The 12,718-nt window shown below is 41.3% G+C and overlaps 1 protein-coding gene and 1 non-coding gene across 7 annotated transcripts; both read left to right on the plus strand.

Annotated features, from left to right (window-relative positions):
* Nucleotides 1–6,069: 6,069 nt before the first annotated feature.
* LOC133923629 (uncharacterized) lies at nucleotides 6,070–9,453 on the plus strand. 6 transcript variants are annotated; one of them, XM_062368941.1, is made up of 4 exons: nucleotides 6,070–6,228; nucleotides 6,340–6,793; nucleotides 6,865–7,035; nucleotides 7,510–9,453. In XM_062368941.1, exon 4 carries the CDS (start codon nucleotides 7,594–7,596, stop codon nucleotides 9,145–9,147), a length of 1,554 nt encoding a protein of 517 aa, XP_062224925.1. In that variant the 5' UTR covers nucleotides 6,070–6,228; nucleotides 6,340–6,793; nucleotides 6,865–7,035; nucleotides 7,510–7,593; the 3' UTR covers nucleotides 9,148–9,453. The 6 variants fall into 6 exon arrangements, with proteins under 6 accessions (XP_062224925.1, XP_062224933.1, XP_062224897.1 ...); XM_062368949.1 differs by having other exon boundaries at nucleotides 6,865–6,991; XM_062368913.1 differs by having other exon boundaries at nucleotides 6,865–6,969.
* A 1,504-nt stretch (nucleotides 9,454–10,957) lies between these two features.
* LOC133891414 (small nucleolar RNA Z247) lies at nucleotides 10,958–11,096 on the plus strand. The gene has a single exon (XR_009904213.1). It is a non-coding gene; the product is annotated as a small nucleolar RNA Z247 (small nucleolar RNA).
* Nucleotides 11,097–12,718: the final 1,622 nt, after the last annotated feature.

The following is a 12,718-nucleotide window of genomic DNA, read 5'->3' on the forward strand; positions in this document are numbered from 1 at the left end:
CAATTATATATGTGTATTGTTTGATAAAGATACCTATTCTCTAAATTGATCTTTGTTGATGAAATCCGTACCATTAGTCACAATCAGACCATAGAAATGTGACATGGACATATTTGAAATTTTAAAAATGCAGTTCCAGTTACACATACTACGTATACATAGAGATCAGCATGGCCCCCAGTGCATGTACATTGCAAACGTCCCTCCTGCTTTAGCAGCCTGCAAATTTCACATGAATAGAAGCACGCAAAAACACAGGTGTACGACTACACAATAGTCAGATAACCACAGTCAATTGGAAACCGCAAATTATCCTTTAAATAGGCCATATAAAGAAACAAAATTTTTTATTTTAATCTTTTTTAACTAATATTTTATTAACAACACGGAAGCAACTAAATTTTCAGAAACTAGTCCCTTTTACACGCCAAAGAACTTGGCGTGACTCCCCAACACAGTCACATCAATGTATATGATGTGACCAATTTGGTCACACTGCCGTCCACCCCGGCGTCTTTACATATGGGGCCGACGTGGCAGCCTGACTCACCAAATAGTTTGATGTGACTCAAGATAAACAGTGCCATTGAATGAACATTACCAGATAGATTCTCATTTTTCTCCTTCCCACTTTCTCTATTTTGACAGTGGGGTTACCGTGCTTTAAAATTATTCTTCTCATGTGACGTAATAATTTTTAAAATTATTTTTGACCCTAGGTGAAATGTAACACTCCATTTATATACATTTTTATCACTTCATACTATTTAGCCTTATAAAGGGCCTCTAAATAATTAGCAATTGTGTTCAATTTTCCTCCAAATTTTGCTAGCACTTAATGCAACATGTACATATCCTATTTGCAAACATGCATATCTAATAGAGTCGTAGAATTTGAATGATTCAATTTCGAATGTTGATATATGTTACAGTTTGTTCTATAACAGTAATACTTAGGTGACTTGTGGAGTCAAAAAGAATTGTCATTTGCGGCCTAAACCTTACTAAATTTGTTGTATGGACAGTTTAGAAAATACTTTAGCTGAACCGCACACATGATTTTTAGAAAGACTATTACACTTTAAATTGTGCATGTTCAAACATAGCTATGTATTAAGACTACCCCAACCTTTTGAGACTACCAGGTGAATTAGATATTTTGAAATGGACATTAAATTAGCAAATAATTTTCAATTTTATCGAAAGTTGGAAATTGATATCATTAATATTCTTAGGTTTAAATCATGAGATATGTTCATCAAGAAGCTATACATAATTTAGGTTACATTAAATAAAACAGTGGTAACCATTATCTATGTCTAACAATTCATTCGATTGCATAACATGAATCGATTGCATAACATGAATTAACAACACACTCATAAACTACAACTACTGATTCTAACTAATATAAGATTACATTTGTAGGGAAAATAGTTCTATCATGCCATGTTTGTGATTTTGATGATTAATGATAATATAATCAATGAGACTAATATGTTTATCAAGAATATATGTTAGTAGGTCTTATGGATGCAATACATGAAGAAGCAACCGAAGTAGGGATAAAGTTTGGTTGAATTGGAGAAGTCATAAGAGTTTTGTTCTCACCAGATGGTCCGGTATTGAATGTGTTGCACACACTGAAAAATAAATAGTGCATACAGACAGGCAATTTTGCCTCACCGGATGGTCCGGTGTCAAATGGGCTTAAGCATCGGAGCAATTCCAGCAGAGGCAGTTTCAAAAGTTGAAGTTGAAGATCAACTAACCGGATGATTCGATGTTCAACAAGCAATACAAACCGAAGCATTTGGTTATGGGCAGAAGATTTTGAAGGTATCAGATAGTCCGGTGATGAAGTAAGAGTACAACGAACAAATACACCGGACAACGAACAATACAAAGAGGCAAGCGAAGCTTGTCCGGTGATGAAGTCATGTGTACACCGGAGCATATTTTTCAGAGAGGGTTGTATTTGTCTTGGATAGCTGAGGATTGCTCACCGGATAGTCCGATGATGAATTAATAAGCACCGGAGAAGGCACCAGAGCAATTTACACAGAGAAGATGTTAGCTCGGATGGCTAAGGTATACTCAACAGAATATCCGATGATGATGTTACAGTATACACCAGAGTGTCCGATGTTCATAGTAGCTTGAATGGGGTTCTAACGATTAGTTTGTGAGAGTGTACTCATCGGATGATCCAGTGTTAGTACTATTGTTCTCACCGGATCATCCGGTGTTAATAACTTTTCTGAACCGTTGGGTTAATGACTAGTGTGCGGGGTTGAGGCTATAAGTAACTCTCCACAGTCCACTCAGTCATTTGAGGGTGCTGAAATCTAGAGAATTTCATATGCACCTGAGAAGACATATAAGCCACCAAAGTGCTTAAAGTGATCATCCAAGATAATGAAGCACAAGATTAGAGGGTGATTAGTGCTTATAGGCCTAGAGAGTATATTGTTAGGTGATTGCTACCTAGAGAGTGGATAAAGGAGTGATCCAAGCTTGTACCTCTTGGTACGTCGACGCCTTGGAGTCTTGGTGACTCTCTGACAACTTGAGCCGGAGTTGCTCAAACTTGTTGACCCTCTGACTTGGTGTGTAGCGGCGACGAGAAACGTGTACGGGGACATGAAGACTCTTGTCTCGGTGGCTCAAGTTCTGAAATGATCACGACAGCAAGGAATCGGAAGAGAGGCTAGTGGTGCGACCTTGCCTTGGTGGCTCATCCGGGTGGATGTCTTATCTTTATGACTTGGTGGCTCAAGAGTCATGATCGGGTGCTGATCGGGAGCATATCCTTTATAGAGTTCCTACGTGGAGTAGGGGTGGCATTCATGCCATCGATACCACGGGAAAAAAAAATCCTTGTGTCGAGTTTTCTCTCTCTATCTTATTTACGTTTCTGCATTTACTTACTTGCAATTTACCTTCTTAGATAGGTTGCAAGCGCCTTGATCGGTAGAGTAGACACACTAGATAAACCTAGAGCATATTTACATAAAATTGATATAGGTTTATCTTGTGTTGTTTTCAGAACCGAAATAGCTTTAAGTATCATAATTTATCTCACTCTTAGAACGTCACCGATCCCTACAACATCTCAAGTAGAATTCTCAGTTGCACCCAATTTGATATGTGAGAGGCCGATATTTTAGTATTTAAGTTTCATTGTTCCACTGTAATATGGATCGTTCATTTCTTGTGAACACAATAAATTCTAAACAAATTTGCCAAAAGCCTAAAACATTTTAATACTTGTGTAACAATACATTGACCTAGCAAAAATTTCCTGTACATCCTAATTGTAATATTATTGTTTCCTGATGTCGTAAGAGTTTTTGCTTTTAAATTCAATGTTTTTTTGCTCTTATCATTGTAGACCATACCATATAAATTTGCTCGGCGTTTTAGAAAGAAGATGCAAGGAACGATCAGAATCAAAGCATGTAACGATACTTGCATTCATATAGTACAAATTCCTTTAGTGTGTGTTTGCAATTAAGTTGTGTGGTCACTTTATGTCTGAAACCTGAGTCAGGACAGAGGTGTTGTCATGTCATTGTTAAAGCTGAGTCATATAGTCACTTTATGTCTAAAACTTGATTCACGATAGTAGTGTTGTCATTTCATGCTTAAAGCTCTGTCGTATGATCACTTCGTGTCTAAAGTCTAAGTCACGACAGAGATGTTTTGTTGCTAGCAGTGTGTTGTCATTTCATACCTAAAGCTGAGTCGTGTGATCATTTCATGTCTAAAACCTGACTCACGACAGAGGTGCTGTGCTAGCAGAAGGATGTGGTTGTAGTGGTGTGTGTTTGCAATTGATGTTGTGAACGACTATAAAAGATAATGTTGAACTGCATATGTTATCCCTGCCTCAAATACAAGACGAAGTACATAGATGTCGAGCTTTGATATGCCTACGTTTGCTATACCACCGTCATTGTACAAGTGTGGTACTGCATGTGAAATGAAGGTATCCTATGAGCTCAAAAACTATAAGAGGAGATTCTTCCGGTGTTCAAACATTGATCCTTCATCTGTGTGTCATAGGGTATTTAATTTATTTCATATTCGCATGATTTATCAGCTTTTGTTCCGGATAGTCACTAAATCATGCGTACAATCATCTATTAGACTTTGTGACCTCATAATGTGGATCGATTTCGATATCAAAACCGAGAACAAGGAATGAGTAAAACTATTGAAAAAATAGGACATGAAAGATCTCAAGATAAAGCGACAAGCGAAGGAGACAAAGGAGAGGTTGAAAAAAATGGGCGAGGAAGTTGCGAGGTTAGAGCCAGAGAAAGAGAAGTCGTCTCACAAGAAGGGCGGTTCAACAAGTGCAGACTATTGAGTTTGTTACCGCCAATGTATTTTACGTAACATTTATGTATCGTATGCTACGTATATCGTACTTTCGTAGTTGCAGTTTACGAGGATGTAAACTCATGCTATACAATCGAATGAATTGTGCAAGTCATGGATAATAGTTACTACTGTTTCATTTATGGTCATAGGGTGTGGCTGCGCCCACCAAATTCGATTTTCGGGTATCTCACACCCCTGATTTAGCCTCTAGTATAGGCCCCGAACAAGGGACCTAGATTAAAAAAAAGATAGGCACTCCACCACAGCCAAATCTGTTGGGCCAACACTTGCATATACATACTTATCTCAAGTTTGCTGGAGCATGGTGCATCGAATTGTTCATCTTCATAATCAATACTATATCTTAATGGTGGCGGAATCGGCGCCCTCTCAGACCCCTGCTGCTGTGTAGTGGGCCCTGTGTATGTATATATGTATATATGTATATGTGTATATATGTATATATATAATATAGGTATACATGTATATAGGTATATATATATGTAATTTTCTTTTTCAAGAAATTCTAGAAAAATATCAAAATGAATATTAGTTACATTAATAAATCAGCTGAAAAAAAATCTAAAATGCAAAGAAAAATATCTAAAACTCAAAAAAATATGAATTTTTTTTAGGTTAGTATTACTTTCACCTACATGTTAAAACTATGTGCATGCATAAAAGTACTATTGTTTTCTCTATAATTAATTTAATGTGTTTAACATTAATAATTTCATAAATATATTGAAATGTACAAAATTTGTGAACTTAATTTTTTAGTCTTCTTTTGTCGTATTCAACACAGTAAAATAAAATGGGCACGGCGTAGACGCGCCAATCAGACTAGTTCTTCCAATTGTTGAGAATACTGGAGCAAGGCTATCTCCCAAATGTGGAGCTTGTTCGAGCTCAAAAAACATTTTCTACCAATTAGAGATGCAAATTAATTAACCTAACTACATAAAGGTACCCTACTTTTTATCAAATTAATCAACCAATAACATTACTTTTATCAAATTGAGCATTTTTTTTAGAAAATTAATGTTATTAGTTGCATTAAGGAGGGTTGATAGATACCCTTAGATCAATTAATTTGCACCTCGACTACCAATCCTGCAAGTACATAATTTTTCACCCATGCTGCAAGTACAAGTTGAGTAGAGCATATATCCGCCGTCTGCATCCTAATCCAGTCAATCTAAGCCTTCTTTGTTTGAGCTTAGACTTATAAATATGGAGCTTATGGCTAGTTTTTCTTAAAAAGAGCTAATCCTATCTTGGTTTAAAAGCATAAGTTACGCTGTTTGGTAAGTCGACCTTTTTCTAGGGCGAGTGGCAAGCTTAATGCTAAAATGAGTTAATAAATGATAGTGGTGGGTAATTTTTATTAACTTTAGTGGCACTGGGCTAGTCCCAACCTGTAAAATCTTAGAAAAGCACCTCTAAAATAACTTAGGCTTATTAGTTATAGAGTGACTTATGCTTTTTAAAAAGCTCAGTTGAAAAACCTCCCATTTATTTGGGTTTATAATTTTTTAAGCTGAAATCTAAGCCCAAACAAACAGGCCTAACCGAGCTTAACTAGACTTTACCGGTTTTTTAGGTCCGACCCAAGTTTTTTACTCTGCCGGAATTACTAGGCCTTAATTGGAGTTGAGTCTAGAAGTAGTCTGGCCCAGCCCACAATCGTCGGGAAGGGGATCCCGAAATTTTCTTGCTTTCTCCGGTCGTCCCCTTCGCCGTTGCCCTGCCAGTGCGGAATCCGCGACCATGCCCACTCGTCGTCGAGAAGACCAGCAAGATTCAGCCGCGGAGTGCCGGAGACCTGGAGCCTTCGAGGTGCGCGCATGTGCCCTAATCCTCCCGTTCTCTCAGTTTTCTCTTCGGTCTCGTCCACAGCCTCTGTATGACCGTATCCCTTGACTTGTTTCTCTGTCTCTCTCCTCACAGCGATAGCTTGTTGAGATCATTAATGGAACCAGTGATCTTGGAGACGCGTGCTCTCTTCCCTTCCCTGGTAGTGACCGGTAGCCAATCTTGTGGTGCCGGCGTGCCGCCTCGGTGCCCTCGTGCACGCACGGTGACCGCCGGTTTCGTCTGACCGGGGAACATTGCTTCGTGAGCACACTGCGCAGCTCACTAGCAATACACCACGCCTCCCAACATTGACTGGTTCTCTCTGGTGTACATATCTTGGGCAGACACTAGAAAGTTGCTTTGGAGTGATGTCAGCTGTGTGAAGCTGCCAAAGTAACTGCTTTGCTCGTGGACTAGACTTCGATGGCGAGATGGTGCCGTCCAATAAATCAAAGTCGACAGCTTCCGGCCTAAGGAAAGCTTCCGTTTCCGTTTCTGAAGTCAAATTATCTGACGCCGGTGTCATTCGTCAGGATTCGAAGGTCAGGTTGTTGTCCTGCCCGCCTCTTTCCCCTGTCTCAGGTTATCCAGCTCCATTTCATCACAAGTTGCGTGCAGGATACTTCGATTCTGCTGGGCTCCGGGTTCTGACCAATCGAGCAGCTTTCGATCGAAATCCTTCTTGGCGCTGCTTGATCTGGTTCAGTTTTCTGCCTCCGAGAGGTATTTTCGTTCTATGACTTGGGTATGTTTTCTGGAGTGTATGTGTCTGTGAGACTCATGGATCTGGTATGGTTTCATTTGCGCCTATGCTTTTGAGGCAATTCGTAGATATTGTTTAATTCAAAAGGTTTCATATCTGGAGTTAAAATGGATTTGCTTGTATGCCGAATTAGGATTTGTTTTTAAAAAATCACTTTTGCATCATATATTTAGTTGAGTCACATGAAATAATTCTGCAATCATCAGTGTCGATATTTACTACCTGTCTTCTCATATGCATACAAATCCAGAATAAAATGGATGGCATGAGCGTGAGTATGAATTTGCGGAAATCATTGAATCTAGTAGTTCACTGGGTTTAAATTAAAAGCCAATTCCATATTCTGCTCTAGTCTCATAGGCACATTCTAGTTACAGTAATTTATGTGATGTGTCTGAAGCTGTCTCTCCATGATATATGCAGTTACATTTTGCGCATATTCGAACTACCTGAAATCAGAAGTCGAGGGCTCTAACTCTCTTTTTTCACATATACAACAGAATGCTGCAATTCTTTTGACAGTCAGATCCGAGTTGATTATATATGTCCTTGCGTAAGCGAAACTACAAGTGCAAGTTTCAGTCATGTCAGAAACGGTTCAAAATATCATTAAAGACGAGATAGAAGATATGACATTTTCAGATCCAAATTCACCTATTTTGACTGAATATCATATCACGGTTCCTACTCTTCATGATGGGCTAATGGATGGGACAGCCCATCATGAGCGACGGCTCCTCAATTTCCTGAAAGCCACTCCTTCGGTGCAATGGCTAAAGAAAATCAATCTTTGTTCCCCACTGACAAATGTTCAGCTGCCATCTACTGGTGTCCATCGCTATCTTCATGTTCACTTCATCAGAAGAATAAACTGGAGTTCAGTCTTCACCGTATGCAGGAAATGGCTCAAGCATCCTCTGAACATTGCTCTCCTAATATGGCTGCTCTGTGTCGCTTCCTCTGGTGCCATGTTAATCTTGCTTATGTTAGGGCTCCTGAACATGGCATTCCCTTCCAAGTTCTTGAGAAACCACTGGATAGAGATTGACAACCAAATCCTTAATGCCCTCTTCACTCTCATGAGCATATACCAGCACCCAAATCTCATCCACCACATTGTTCTCCTTTGCCGGTGGCAGCCAGAGGACGCAGCCGAGCTCAGGAAAGTTTACTGCAAGGATGGGGTGTGTCGTCCCAATGAGCGAGCACACATATCCTTTGTGGTGGCTCTCCTTCACATCACTTGCATATGCCAGTATGTCGACTGTAGCCTGTACTGGGGCTACCCCAGAATATCACGCTCTGAGTTTGCTGACAACTTCTTCTTCATCCTAGGCATCGCTGCACCGGTCTTTGCCGGAGTGTACACAGTGTACAGCCCTCTTGGCAGAGACTCCGATGCTTTGTCTGATGAAGAAACCAAAGAACCAGACACGGTTCAAGTCTTGTTGACAGAAACAAGAACTGTGGTAAGCAATCCCGCGTGGGCAGGGGGACCCTTTGACTGCAGTGAGGACCCCACAGTATGCTACCTATCTTTTCTGTGCACGTTCTGTGTGTTCGGTTGGAACATGGAGAGGCTTGGGTTCAGCAACATGTATGTGCACACCATCATGTTCCTGCTGCTGTGCGTCTCACCATTCTGGGTGTTCAACATCACAGCGCTCAACATCCACGACTACGTTCTTGGTGATGTCATCGGTGCTGCTGGCATCATGTTGTGCTTCTTTGGCCTGCTGTACGGGGGTTTCTGGAGGATCCAGATGAGGAAGAAATTTGGGCTGCCCAGAAGCAGGTGGTTCTGTGGATCAGCCTCATTGACAGACTACATGCAATGGCTGTTCTGCTGGCCATGCGCGCTTGCGCAGGAGGTGCGCACAGGAAACCTATATGATGCAAAGGATGGCAACTTCTATGAGAAACCAATGGACGGTGGTGATGTGGAGAGTGGGTCAGGATCAATGGTTACGACGGAATTGCTGGTCTCTATGGGAGTAGAAGAGGGGAATGGTACTGGTGTCGAACTCTCGGTGGATGGTGAAATGATCCCACCCACTCAACCTTTAATAGAGTTTGAGGAGAGGGAATGCACTGATGCAGAAATTGTGGTGAATGGTAGCATCCAGCTCAAAAGCTAACCCATAGCTGAAGGATGATTTGATTTTATGGTATGTAGAAGTAGCCGAATCAAGCTTCCTTCTTCTTTTTGGTTGACATCATCTTTCGATATTATTCTCTTCTTTTGCCAATTTCTGTTCAGTTGGCATCTATTAATCCATTTTTTGCAATTCAACTAATGTAATAGATGTCATTTTAGCTGTTGTATGTTAAACAGAAAAATGGAATGTGAATTGTTATATTGATAGCAGAAGTTTAAACTAATGCAATAGATGTCATTTTAGCTGTTGTATGTTAAACGGATAAATGGAATGTGGAGTTGTTATATTGATGGCAGAAGTTTAAAACCGACATATTGTATTACAGCTAACTAGAAAAAAGAAAAAGCTCCAGTGTGCAACGTGAATAATATCGAGGAGATTCTTCTTGAAAATAATCACTCGGTAAAGAAAAAGCTCTAAAGGATCTGGGAGATCTGCATTATTTTCTCGGTATAGAAGTTGCCAAGGTGCGAGATGGCATTGTTCTCACTCAAAGCAAATATGCTTCTGATCTTCTAAAAAGAGTTGGTATGTCAGATTGCAAGCCTGTTAATACTCCATTATCCACTAGTGAAAAATTATCATTACATGAAGGATCATTGTTGGGACCGGATGATACATCACGGTATAGAAGCATTGTTGGTGCTCTTCAATATCTAACCCTCACTAGATCTGATATAGCCTTTTCTGTTAATAAAGTCTGTCAATTTCTTCATGCACCTACCACAGTACATTGGGCAGCAGTTAAAAGAATATTACGGTACTTGAAGCAATGCACAGAATTGGGCTTGAAAATACAGAAGTCTCCTTCGACTTTGGTGAGTGCATTTTCAGATGCAGACTGGGCTGGCAGTGTTGATGACAGAAGGTCTACAGGAGGGTTTGCTGTGTTCTTGGGTTCTAATCTTGTATCATGGAGTGCAAGAAAACAGGCTACTGTCTCAAGATCTAGTACAGAATCAGAATATAAAGCAATTGCTAATGCTACTGCAGAAGTTATGTGGATACAAACTTTACTGCGTGAATTGGGTATTCCTAGTCCAAAGGCAGCAAGACTTTGGTGTGATAATATTGGTGCAAAGTACTTGTCTGCTAATCCTGTTTTCCATGCTAGAACAAAACATATTGAAGTTGACTATCATTTTGTCAGAGAAAGAGTTGCTCGAAAATTACTAGAGATTGAATTTGTTTCATCAGGAGATCAAATTGCAGATGGCTTTACAAAGGCCTTGTCTGTTCGGCTGTTAGAAAATTTCAAAGTCAATCTGAACCTAGAGCGGTTAAGATTGAGGGAGGCTGTTAGATAGAAAGGTTAGATGCATGTGTATTTACCTTACCATATTGTGCCAAAGCCAAGAGATCTAGATTGTCTATGTATAGGAATAGATCATCTATGTATAGAAGGTTTATATTTAGAAAAGATCTCTTGGCTTAGCCCTCAAGTTGTAACGCCTATATGTAACTGCCACATGTGGGGCTATTCCGCATCCAATCAACACGCAATCACCGCACGACCCAGATAGGGCGTCGGTGTTCTTCTGCCACGGACCAACAGGTCCTTAGCTACCTCCTCGCGTCGGTCACCAAGGATGTCCTCACACAGGTGGCCACCAGCGCCACCGCGGCGGACGCCTGGAAGATCATTGAAGACATGTTCGCGTCACAGACGCGAGCGCGATCCGTCAACATGCGGATTGCTCTGGCAACGACCAAGAAGGAAAATTCGTCCGTTGCCGAGTACTTTGCCAAGATGAAGGCTCTTGGCGACGACATGGCGGCTGCAGGACGGCCCCTAGAAGATGAAGAACTGGTGGAGTACATCATCACCGGCTTGGGCGAAGATTTCTCGCCCATCGTCTCTGCTCTATGCGCTAGAGTGGAACCCATCTCCGTTGGTGAGCTTTATTCACAACTTCTCAATTTTGAAACTAGAATGGACTTGATCTATGGAGGCAGCCCTGGGTCTGGATCGGCAAACTCGGCATCTCGTGGTCGTGGCTCGTGGCGCGGGAAGAATCAGGCGCGTGGGAGAGGCCCCTCGCGTGGGGGCGCGCAGTCTGGCTGCGGCGGGTCCAGTCGCGGGCCTCCTGCAGGAGGTCGTAGCTCCCACAACAACAACAACTCCCGCGGCTTCTACAACAACAATAGTCGCGGGACATCTGGTGGTGCGCCCGATTCAGATGACAACAGGTGCCAGGTGTGCTTCAAGAAGAATCACTCAGCCGCTGAATGCTGGCACAGGTTCGATGAGAACTTTGTGCCAGATCAGCGTCTTGTTGCAGCAGCTACAAACTCGTATGGCATGGACACCAACTGGTACACTGATACCGGTGCTACGGATCATGTGACAAGCAATCTCGAGCAGCTGTCTCTCAAGAAAAAGTATCATGGTGGTGATCAGATCCACACAGCTAGTGGAACAGGTATGAACATTAGTCACATTGGTCGTACTACAGTTCGTACCCCCACTCGTAACATACAATTAAATGATGTTCTTTACGTTCCACAAGCCAAGAAAAATCTTGTTTCAGTTCATCGTCTTACCGCTGACAACTCTGTCTTTATAGAATTTCACCCTGATTTCTTTCTGATTAAGGATCAGGAAACGAAGAATATACTCCTTAGAGGAAGGTGTCACAGGGGTCTCTATCCTTTACCTGCGCCAACAATAAAGCAAGCCTACAACTCCAACAGATTGCCCCTGTCTCGATGGCATAGTAGGCTGGGTCATCCATCTTCGTTAATTGTTAAGCAAGTTGTCAGTAATAATAGTCTCCCATATATCGATGAGTCGTTGAGTCAGTCAGTTTGTGATGCTTGTCAGCAAGGGAAGAGCCATCAGTTGCCCTATCCCAAGTCTTCTAGTATTTCCAAGTCTCCTTTAGAACTTGTGTTCTCTGATGTCTGGGGTCATGCACCAGAATCAGTTGGTCGAAAACGATATTATGTTAGTTTCATTGATGATTTTAGCAAGTTCACCTGGATTTACTTTCTTAAGCACAAGTCTGAAGTATTTCAAAAATTTCAAGAGTTTCAAACTCTTGTTGAACGCTTGTTTGATCGTAAGATTCTTGCCATGCAAACTGACTGGGGAGGCGAATATCAGACACTTAATTCCTTTTTTAATAAAGCTGGCATCGTTCATCTTGTTTCTTGCCCACACGCTCATCAGCAAAATGGATCAGCTGAGAGAAAACACCGTCACATAGTTGAAGTCGGTCTCTCTCTCTTATCTCATGCGGCTATGCCCCTAAAATTTTGGGATGAAGCCTTCCAAACAGCAGTTTATCTCATCAATCGTGTACCCAGCAAAACGATTGGTCATGCTACGCCTCTAGAGCGTCTCTTTAATCAAAAACCAGATTACTCCTCGATGAGAGTTTTTGGATGTGCTTGTTGGCCTCATCTTCGTCCCTATAATAAGCACAAACTAGAATTTCGATCCAAAAGATGTGTCTTTCTTGGTTATAGCACCTTGCACAAAGGCTACAAGTGCCTTGATGTCTCCACTGGCCGTGTTTACATCTCCAGGGATGTGATCTTTGATGAA

The sequence above is a fragment of the Phragmites australis genome, chromosome 1 (genome assembly GCF_958298935.1).
Source record: "Phragmites australis chromosome 1, lpPhrAust1.1, whole genome shotgun sequence".
NCBI lineage: Eukaryota > Viridiplantae > Streptophyta > Magnoliopsida > Poales > Poaceae > Phragmites > Phragmites australis.

Bases quoted from the DNA above. Each gene is read 5' to 3' on its own strand.
- LOC133923629 (XM_062368927.1), top strand. From the start codon at position 7,594: ATGTCAGAAACGGTTCAAAATATCATTAAAGACGAGATAGAAGATATG.